Source organism: Amphiura filiformis, chromosome 16 (genome assembly GCF_039555335.1).
Source record: "Amphiura filiformis chromosome 16, Afil_fr2py, whole genome shotgun sequence".
In the NCBI taxonomy this organism is placed as follows: domain Eukaryota; kingdom Metazoa; phylum Echinodermata; class Ophiuroidea; order Amphilepidida; family Amphiuridae; genus Amphiura; species Amphiura filiformis.
Window position 1 is genome coordinate 39,054,672 of NC_092643.1, and position 11,183 is coordinate 39,065,854.

Genomic DNA, 11,183 nt, shown 5'->3' on the forward strand with positions numbered 1-11,183 from the left:
GAGGAAGATGGAGCAGCAGTTAATCTTTTAAACCAAGTTCGACGAGGTTTGATTGCGATAGTTGCTTCGTAATGTGCCGAGATATGGAGAAAGCTTCGCATTCTGTCCTCATTTCAGTGGATATTATTGCCCTGATTGGAGTTACGCCTCCTGTGACGCTTTGGGAGCTTACGACGCAATGGACATGATAACGCATTGACGACGACTGATCAGCGAATAGACTGGCTCTATTTTGGTAATATGTGCTTATCAAGCGTCAAGTTTGCTTTTGACCCATACACAACAAGCACATCAACCTTAGATATTTTGTGCCCATAACTTCTTAGGTATAGGTCGTACACGCACAAAAATTACATTTCTGGGATCCGTGGGACCAGAAGAATAACTTGACATATTTGAAAGTGTTATTGGGATCAAATTAAGTCCCCCAAATGATCCTATGGGGTTATTTGGGGATCTTTCTGAGGGTCACGGTCTCAAAATACTACTTAGCAGACAACAGATTCGAGTTCAGCATTAACAAATATAAGCTGATTGCCAACTTGGCAATTGTTTGATGTATATAGAATTGGCTTCATTATTAACTAAATGCAAACTACAGATGGCGCTATTTATCCTAAATCATATTTCTTAATTTGCAAGAGGTAGGTGATCAACAATAGTGAAACAAGCAGCAAATAAATTTTGTAATCATATTTTATCAAAAAATAAAAGAAATTGGTTGTATTAAAAGCTTGAAAGAGTAATTTTCAGTAACTACATTCATTCATTCATATTTTATTTCCATAAAAATCAAAGACATAACATAAAAAAAATATATACATATAAACACGGTACATATGGAGGAAAAGGCTGGAAGACCAAAAAGGTCTGAAAGTTAGCCTTTCCTGAAATCAAATGAAATTAACAAAATAAATCAACATCACATAACATAACCAAAAGACAAGGGAAGGGGGGGGGGTGCTCACGAAAAAGATTAATTATATTTAGAGATCAGTTTTGTTTTGAATTAATTACGGAAATGTTTAACAGAGTTTGAAGCTTTCAGCTTTTTATCTAAAGAATTCCAAAGAATGGGACCTCTTGTAGGGGCCTACGTATGGCATGATCAGAAAAGACTTTCTTATTTTTGGTTAGATTTAGGTCATTTACATATCGTGTCTTGTAGTTATGTACGAACGTTTGGTAAAATAATTATCAAATGAACAGGGCAGCTCATTTATAGAGTGCCTGTACATGAATGTACCTAATTCCAGTGTGTAAATAGCGCCGCCAATTTTGTCATAAATAGATACCTTATCCTAAAAGCTTTAAAAATGCTGTAAACATGGTAAAAGTGAATAATTTTGTAAAAGAGGAGAAATTTAAAGTTACAAATGACTCAAAAGCATCTGTATACATTAGCATGATATCGCTTTTAGCTGTTTAAGCCTAAAATTAGGTAGTACATGATGTTTTGTTTGAAAAATTAATAAATGATCACATCAAACAGCCGTGGCAACCAACCTTGCTGGTTGGAACGAGATTTTTCCAAAATAGAATAGTCTATTACACCAAATGGCAATTATTGATCAAATATCCCTTGCCTTATTGCGCTGCTTTAAAATTTTCTAAAACGTTGGTGGCTGTATATATGTTGGTTACCCGGTTAACAAAATCAAATGTTTGTAGATCCTTAGGTTCGATCATCGAGTTATGTTTAGGGGTCGTAGATAAAAGTTCGGCACTCTGTGTCCTTCAGTTCATCTCTTGGTATCGTTGTATCATCTGGTTGAATATTATTGGCCTTGGCATCAGCAGCGTACTGAAATTATACAAAAATGTGTAATATTAGTCCGACGAAATTCTCATGTGTGCTAAGTAGGTTTATTTAGGTTGATAAAGGTAATGCGCATATCGAAAGGTTTGGCTACAATACGATTCTCTTATAAACGCGTCTATTTACAGGTTCTACTTGATACATCTGAGTACATAATTTTGTCCAAGCAAAGTTAGCCTAGCATTGTCTTGTCTCTACACAGTCTGTGTTTACACTATACGGCTGAGTGCATAACATCATAAGAGCTGTGTGAACTAATGGAAAATACGGCATCTGTGATTGTTGTTTTTTTCATCCAATCAGAATGTTTTTTATATCGAACGAAAGCTAACACTTCCCGCTAAAAACACCTTTTTTAATTTTCATTACGTCAACAGATGACGTACGCAATTCAATGTTTATAGCAAGGCGAATATAAATCTGTTGAAAACGGCCTATTCATGCACAATTTTTGACCATGATGTAGATTTTAAAAGTCAAAACCCACGTTGATCCTTACAACATTTTGCAAATTTTATGTCATTAAATAAAAGAGCACATTTATATTGTCCATATGCTAGATTCATTGCAATGAGCAATGGCCAATTGTCTCTAAATTACAAATCGTGTGCATAAAGTTGCTATTTTCCCCTGTTTTGTCATATGGTTGTAAAGTCAATGAACAATGTTTTTGCTTAAAGATCGCTAAGAAATTGATATGTCCCAGTGATGCTAAACCTATATTGTAAACTACATTGGACCGTAGTCAGAGATTCCTCTGAAGTTGTTTGTAGACTCGGGAGGTCACGGAGGCAAATGAGGGTAATTCACTGGGTGGATAAGTTAATTTTTTCTTGCTCAAAGATGAAGGGAATTAATTTACTGGATGTACAGTCCCAGTCCCTTAGCTACATGTAGGATGGATTAGATAAGGGAATGTGGGTTTTCCAAAATGTACTAAGACCTGTTTTGTGAGAAGAAAGAAATGATGTAAAAAAAGGGTTGTGATGTGCGTATTCGTGGAAAACCGCTCTTCAATATAAAACGTGCCTTGATGCAACAGCATCCAATCGGCTATTTGATAAGCGTTTCCTCGTGCATGCACGAATACCCACTCAGCTAGCTATTATAGCGCGAAGAAAATCATAATAGGCAAAGCTATTTATACTTCCATCTCGAGCTTAGATACGACAATTGCAAACACGTGACCAAAACTAAAACCAGCAACTTGAAAAGACCCATTGTCATGATTCTACCTAATCCCAATGTTCCGAGATTATTGTTGAGATTATTTTATAAATTTGATTTCCTGGTTTTCAAATTCATTATCAAAAGACCCAGAACTTAAAATTTAAGAATGTATTTCAGGAAGACATAATTCTGATTGTGTCAGTGTTAGAAGAAAAGTACATGGGTGGTGAATGCTGAGAATACTAGTTATAATGGAATGGGTTTTTTTTACTGAAGTAAAATACCGGGAAATACTGGAAAATATAATATGAGTGCATTTCAAACAATTAATAATTTACTTAAAAATATAAATAGATAGCATAGTTAAACCCAATCAAGCATTAAAATCACTATTATATAGAAAAAGGGAAATATAATGTCCCCGCGTCTGAAATTTTCCCCCATAACCCCAAAAAAACGAAAATGTCCACTTTTTTTGCAGTAATTTTGTGTAAAAGTTGTTGATTCTTGCTCTCCAAAATTCACTTTGCCCCCTCCCCTATGCCCTTCGAAAAACATTCCTGGTGCCGCCACTTTGTGCATGGTCTAATACAACTCAGCCCATATGTCGTCTCTTGGAGTGGCTATAAAAAGGGTAAAACAGATTTTGAAATCGAATAAAATAAATCAGTAATTTTTGTATCGTACCTTTTCTACGCGTTCCAAAACTCTTAGAAGATTCTCGCCAAGAAGTGCTTTGATATCCGATTGTTGCCATCCTCGTTCAATGAGATCTGCTATTAAATTGGGAAATTGCGATACATCCCCCAAACCAATGGGAACGCTATCGGAAATAAACAATATGTATTATATTCTAATTATCTTTTGTAAAGTTTAATTTGATCTATTTTCTTTTTATTTATTTATTACACTTTATCACTGGCACAGAATTACAAAAAAATATATAATACTGCACATAAGTTACATCAAAAATTACACAATATTATGAAAGGAACAATATTTGTTTTAAAAAGTCCAGTGAATGGCTGGAGCGAACAGGTGCCAGGCACCTCTAAGACCGCCCACCAAATCCAAAAAAGAAGGGATACATTGAAATATAAATTAGAGGGGGAAATGCAGGTTAAGTTATGTTTGCCTGCAATTTGGACAATTACAAAAAGACGTCCAAGTGCAAACAGAAGTTGCATCAAAGGTGCGAGCAAATTTGGACTGGTAAAACTCCAAAACTTGTTGCTTAAATGAAGCAACAGAATTTGTAGATCTGATAATACTAGGGAGCTGGTTCCAAATGGGCACCATACGCTGAAAATTTGAGCTTGGAGACTAAAATAAGTATTTTTAATAACTTAATTTAGTCTTCATGCTCGCGTTATGAAAAATACTAGATATTAAACAATTTAAACACTTTTCTAAACACAGTCTTATAATAATAGTTTCAAAATTGAATCTAAAATTGAGAAGTTTTATACAATGCAAAGGTGTTACATTTAGTGTTTTTAAAACTGCAATTCCAATGTGAAATTCGACACATTTTAACAAATTATGTCAAAATCATGATGAAAATTAAGCCGACACCGGTCAGCTGTATATTGTAACTTACGTGTCAGCACCATCAAAATCTGACCCCAGTCCAACACACTGGATACCACATACATTTCTGATATGCTCTATGTGATCTGAAACCAAATTTCAATAATTATAATATTTTCGACAAAGTATTCAAAAATAAATATTTGTTTAACCTTTTTGTCTTACAGACTAGGGTACTGATCAGGGCGAATTAACAAATTAAATAAAGATAAACGCAAAACAAGGCAGAAAATGCGTACGATATCGGCTTTTGAATTTGTTCCATAATAGGCTTACCCGCAACTTGTCCTAACACAGCAAATGATCGATCGTCAGATACATTATTTGGTGGACAATTAAGGTACTGCGTATAGAAGCCAACATTGACCACACCACCGTTTTCTTTCTGAAAAAAAAAGGAATACAATTTATTAGTATTTTGAGGATATGGTGCACTTAGTGGTATAGAGATCGATGCAATTAACAATGAATTTCATAATCTTACAAAGTATGAGGACGACAAACAGCTACCCTCGACTACATACGGTATTTATAAATACGTATTTGTAAATACGCACGTGACCCATGGGCACGGCATACCAAGACCTGCAAGCGTGACCAAATCCTCATGCCATTGAACACTATACAGAAAAGAATAAATACAATCAAATTTAAGTATTAATTGAATAGGAAGATTATTACACTTAGGGAGATTCCGAATTTGTAATATGTTATAAAACAACATTTTGAAAGTATTTGCCGACGGAAAGAAATATTTATCAACGGAAACGTTTACAATAATATCACAAAGTTGAAAAAAATAAAAAGATACAATTTTGCTGCACAGTCTGTTGTCGTTTACCGCATTTGCATTCAAATATACAGGAAGACTACCTGCTGTGTCGAAGGCCACTTCCGACTTCCTGTCTACACGCTGTTATGGCAGCACAGAGGTTGTCACGTGCGTATTTAAAAATACGTATTTACAAATATAGTCGAAGCAACAAAGGATCTATAACTCGACGATAATAAGTCCACCAATAAACACTCTATTGATAGTACCCTCCTGAACTTCACATATTTTGATACAGCATTCACTTATAGATGTAAAGCAACTCCTGATTAGTCATTTACATACATGCAAGGCATTTGGAAAAAAGTAAACGATTGACATGTGCACTAATCACTTTTCTAAACACATTCTTGACTTCATTTTGTAAACGTGAAAATGCGTATACATGTTCAGAGTATCGATGGATGTTTAGCCATTGAACATTGATGTTTAGAAATTTGATACGTGTATTGTTTAGCTTCCAAAATTATTTACAAAGGGAAAGCAAGAATGTGTTCATACACAGTTTTTGGAGTATATTCAGCTAAATATATATATATAAATACACCCACCACCACAAACACTAAAACGAACAAACGAAAACATTACTGACCCTTTAATAAAAAAATATCCGCGCATATTATAAAAACAAGAAAATAATGTTAAAGGCATTTTACAATGAGTACAGAATTTGCTTGGTTGATTTAATTCCTGATTACTTCCTGATTGACAGATCATTAAGCCACAGTATTATCATCATATTATCATGCTGAGTTCCCACTTGTGTTTCCAGCTGTCATGCTGTGGGGCTACCATTAACTATGCATGCTGGTAATGAGAGTGTTAAGTAAAACAGGCCGATAGATGGCAGCAAACAGATTTTAGTCTACTGCCACGTGAATTGCGAGGTTGGACAGTGCCTTTAAAGGGTATGACCAGATCGACAGCCCCGTTGTCCTATCAAAATGGATATCTGACAAAACCCAAAATAAATCTGACCACCCACCTTTAATACTTACCACTTTGTTGAGTACATCATCTTGGACGTTCCTGTGGTAAGCACATAAACTAAAAGCTGCAGTGTGGCTATAGATGACCGGCGGAATATTAGGGAGGTTTAGAACATCTAACATGGTCGCCTTTGATGTGTGTGATAGGTCAACTAACATTCCTAGGCGATTCATCTCTCGTACAACTTTCTGTAAATTAATAAATGAGTTTAAAGATAAAACTACACGATCGGGTAGAATCGGATGAATCGGTGTTCTAACACCTAACACGCGATCCTCTATACACTCAACTTTTTTTAAGGTGGTACTTCACCCCTTGATAAATTTGTGACTATTTTTGCATTTTTCTCAAAAACTAATAAAACACTGGTAACAAAAGTTATGTATATTATAGGGGCAAGGAATCCAGTTACTGCACTGGAATTTCAGTGACTCAAGACAAGTAGTTATTGATTTATTGATCAAATATTGGTTTTCCCTCATTTTTGACTGTAACTCCACAACTGTTGTCAGTAAGTCGTAGTCTTTGCCCCTATAATATACATACCTTACTTGTCACCAATGCGCTATAATGTTTGAGAAAAATGCAAAAATAGGCACAAAAATGGCCAGGGGTGTAGTACCACCTTAAAGGATCAGAATCCGAAAATCTTGATTTTGCCTTTTTACTCTGAAACTGATGGAGACCCGGGAAGTGAAAAGCCGGTACTATAATTCAACTGCCACCATTATTTTAATCGTCATCTTCATCATCGACTTCCCCTTCTCTTCCTTTTGTTCGTTACCTCATTATCTTCATCATTATATCATCATTATTAGCATCATCGTCATCGTCATCAGCAGCAGTAACAGCATGCAGCAGTGGCACTAATTTGCAGTTTACTTTAACCCTCAGTGTAAACCCGGGAAGTGGAAAGCTTGCATTGTACGAGCAAAATAATAATTTCATAATCGACGACTTTATCATTATCTTCATCATCAACGACGAAGAAAACGACGTGTTTGTCATCTTCATCGTCGACGACGAGTTCATCATCATCTTAATTATCATTATAATCATCATCATCATCATCATTATCAGTGATTATATATAGTGTTTCGAAAACTACCTCACCAAATGACGTAAGCCCGTCAAATTCAGGAGTCCCGTCGGGCTTATCAACCTGCCAGTTGTCCGCCCTGTTGAAGAAAAAATGCATGTAGAAAAACAAATTCGATGAGCACATTCAATAAAAGAAGAAGATATGCCTAATGCCGTATGCTAGTAGTGGTAATAAGTTTTCGTGACCCGAACCCTCAAACCGACTTTTACATGCTTTAAGTGTGCCGTGATGACTAATGATAGTACCCCGGGAGCCATCCGATTCGTGTTTTCTTATTCAATATGTTCAAAATATGAGATGGGTAGTTATTTGTCGCTATGCAGAATGTTGACAATCAATCCTCTTTTAAAATAAGAAGTTCATTAATTGACGATCCCTGAATGACTCTTGATTATATAGATGAAAGAACAGATCCAAATTGGATACTTTATACATTCATGTGTTACCCCGGGCCCCTGGTACAGGCTGAGTCAAAAAGAAGTAAACTCATGTTTGAGGAGCTGTAACTCGAGCGCTGTAAGGAATCTGCTAAAAATGAAAATACCACTGGAAAAAGCAACTTCTACACGTCTAAATAGATCTTGAGTTACAGCTCCTCAAACATGAGTTTACCTCTTTTTGACTCAGCCTGTAGTATCTTACCATGGTGTATTGCAGTTATGATTTAAAGTCATATATCGGGCACCAAGCTCGTAAAACATCCGCAGTGAAGCCAACTGGCTGCCAATGTGATGACCACCTTCAATACCAATAAGCGATGCAATCTTACCATTCTTGAAGGCATTTCGAATACCTGCATACCAACAATACAATAATTTGCTATGGGTGTGCAGAGGGTAGGCCTGATACGAAGCCCGTGTACGAAGCGAAGGTACTTTTAACAGTGGCGGTGCCATGATTTTTTTCGGGACACAGGGGGGGGGGGCAAAGTGAATTTCGAGGCGGGGTGGGGTGGGGTGGGGTGGTGATGGGGCAATATCAACACATTTTTGGCATAATTGCCGCAAAAAGTAGAGAAATTTTCATAATTTTGGGTTTTTACCATGTTTACTGGGGGTGGCAATGGGGGAGGGGTCTGACTGATGGCACCCCGTGGCGCCGCCACTGACTTTCAACCTGCTCAAGACTATAAAAAAAGTTAAGCTCGGACTGACAGTACAAATACAAATACATATGATAATCGTGCTCTTCTCTGTGGCGTGGTGACGATATGTAGACGACACATTTGTCTTATGAACATAGTATATTTGAACGGATAATGGCGTACCTTGTGAGGTGGTGACAAACTCAAACGATGCTGGATACGCATCACACATCCTTTTCACCATGTCTATCATATCCAAGGTATGCCTTACACCGTCCATATTGCGACTCTTGACAGTCCGTCCAAAGAGACCAAAACTATACCCAAACAACAAACAACGTAATACGTACCTTGTGCCGTGGTGACAAATTCAAAACTTTCTGGATACAAATCACACATTCTTTTTGTGACATCGATTTGGTCCAAAATATGCAATGTAGCGTCTTTGTATTGCGAATCACAGAGCGTTGCAGTGGACCAGAACTACTAAAGCAACAAAAAAATCACATCAAAGGCCTGTATCTATGTTTCGGGTATACCGTATGGATCATGACGTGAGTATTATGGTCGGCCATGATGCAGTCATGTCTACAGTAGAATTCACCACGACCTTTGCAGGACTTAAACCCCATTAAAAGCTATTAAACCAAGATAACACTCATTGAAAACAGCTCAACTATGTTACATCAGATCTTCTCTGGACTCTGGTTAAATCCACACTACACTTGTTTCTGTTTTACCTGTGCGGTATTACAATGAGCTGGTATTATAGTTTCAGTTGGGTAACCGATTATAAAGCAAACGCAAGGTAACAATACTGTGCGAGCCTTGTTTACGATATGAGACAATAGTGTGCATATTGTTAACCAGCATTCTTGAAAATGAGGAACATAACGGTTGTAGACCGTAACACGGTTTGGAAATAATTTCTTCATATTTTTTGGTGCTATCTGTCGTTTACATATGCTTCCTAAATCACCAAAGTGCGAATATTTCCAAACAGCTAAATTAGCTAAAAAATTACGACATGTTACCAAACTATGTTTTCTAGAATTTCAGAAGAGTACTTTAAATATATTTTTCACACGGTGACGTTAACTAGGCAATGTCCTATTACCTATAACATACACTAAAACACCAAAGTGCGAATATTTCCAAACATCTAAATTAAAAGGGCATTTCGTGATCCACAGCCTCATCCCCCACTTTTCTCAAAAAAAGTTGAGATTTTTATATCACTGGAAACCTCTGGCTACATAATGTTTATGTACAAAATATTTCTTGCAGATTAATTCGTTTAGCATAGATATCGTGAAAATTGAATTTCGTTCTGGTGCACCAGAACGAAATTACAACGTATTGTCTATGGAGCAGTGTAATACACATAATCATGCATAACTCGCGAATGCAAAATCGGAATCAACTGAAATTTTAGGAATAGGTTTTTTTCTTGGAAAAATAAAAAAAAATGACATAAATAGAGGATGCTAGGATCACGAAATACTCCTTTAACTAAAAATTTAGGACATGTTACAAAACTATATTTTCTAGAATTTCAGAAGAGTACTTTAAATATTGACCGGTTATTTTTCACACAGTGACGTTAACTAGGCAATGGCCTATACTTCTAACATACACTGTTTGTAGAGGTCACGCGTCAATGGTGAGAGCACTGTGTATTGTGTATAGGAAAACGGACAGTAACTGCAGTATGCCAGATCGTGAGGGTCTTTGACAAAGACTATAATTATAGTGTGGATTCTTTTCTGAACAAAGTGATCTTAAATTATTATTATAGGGTCCAAAAGGACGTCTATCGTGTCTTTAATTAAACTTGGTTGATTCCGACTTACCTGTGCCCCAACATGTCCTTCCTTTAGACGAGGTATATCCGTATGCCCAGGCTGCCAGCTTGGTTGGTCATTCAAATCGAATTGGGAAAGAGCGTTGTCAAAATTGGCTTTAATATGATATGGTAGGTCGTTGTGACTATAAGGTAACAAAAAAACACACTTTTTAAAAATGAAATTAAGAATTGTCATCACAAGAAAAAACATCTTTTTTGTCAAGATCTGTATAGTGGCAATATCTTATGTTAGAAACAGGATATAATCTAAGGGATGAAATCAAAACTCGACCGACAGGTTGACCACCAACTACGCCCGGTGGTTTCTATTGTTCTAAACAATGGAAACCGGACGGAACTGTGTCAATCGCCGTTCGAGTTTTGATTTCATCCCCAGCACACATTTAGAAAAAGGGATCTATGCACTCTCAGCAAAAACGGTTATTGTCCGCTTTATATGGAACCTCAGCGGTTCCAAAATGTTCTATAAAGGCCAAAAATTCATTCATCTTTCATAAAAGGTTTATTAAAACATTGTCATCACAGTATAAAAACCGAATTGCAACAATTTTACATACAAATTCAACAACATAATAATAATCATATACACGATACGAGAAAATTAAGAAAAATATCAAAATACCGTATTCACTCGATAGTTAGCACATGTGCTTACTATCGAGGGCTTTTGAAAACGTGCAAAACGAAAAAAAATGAACAGCGCCATCCACAAAAGTGACAAAAGTGTAA

The 11,183-nt window shown here is 36.4% G+C and overlaps 1 protein-coding gene across 1 annotated transcript; it reads right to left on the reverse strand.

The window, feature by feature from the left end:
• Nucleotides 1-1,373: 1,373 nt before the first annotated feature.
• On the reverse strand, nt 1,374-8,867 carry LOC140172630 (dipeptidase 1-like). The gene is made up of 8 exons (XM_072195766.1): nt 8,771-8,867; nt 8,146-8,296; nt 7,510-7,579; nt 6,410-6,589; nt 4,856-4,964; nt 4,590-4,665; nt 3,677-3,812; nt 1,374-1,804 (listed from the first exon to the last, which is right to left on the reverse strand). Exons 1-8 carry the CDS (start codon nt 8,865-8,867, stop codon nt 1,700-1,702), a joined length of 924 nt encoding a protein of 307 aa, XP_072051867.1. The 3' UTR covers nt 1,374-1,699.
• Between the last annotated feature and the right edge of the window lie 2,316 nt (nt 8,868-11,183).

Excerpts from the sequence above, each read along its gene's own strand:
- LOC140172630 (XM_072195766.1), bottom strand. The coding sequence starts at position 8,867 with ATGGACGGTGTAAGGCATACCTTGGATATGATAGACATGGTGAAAAGG. Across the intron at positions 6,590-7,509 it reads GGCTTACGTCATTTGGTGAG|AAAGTTGTACGAGAGATGAA; the intron begins GTAGTTTTCGAA and ends ATTAATTTACAG. Across the intron at positions 1,805-3,676 it reads TTTTGGAACGCGTAGAAAAG|TACGCTGCTGATGCCAAGGC; the intron begins GTACGATACAAA and ends GTATAATTTCAG.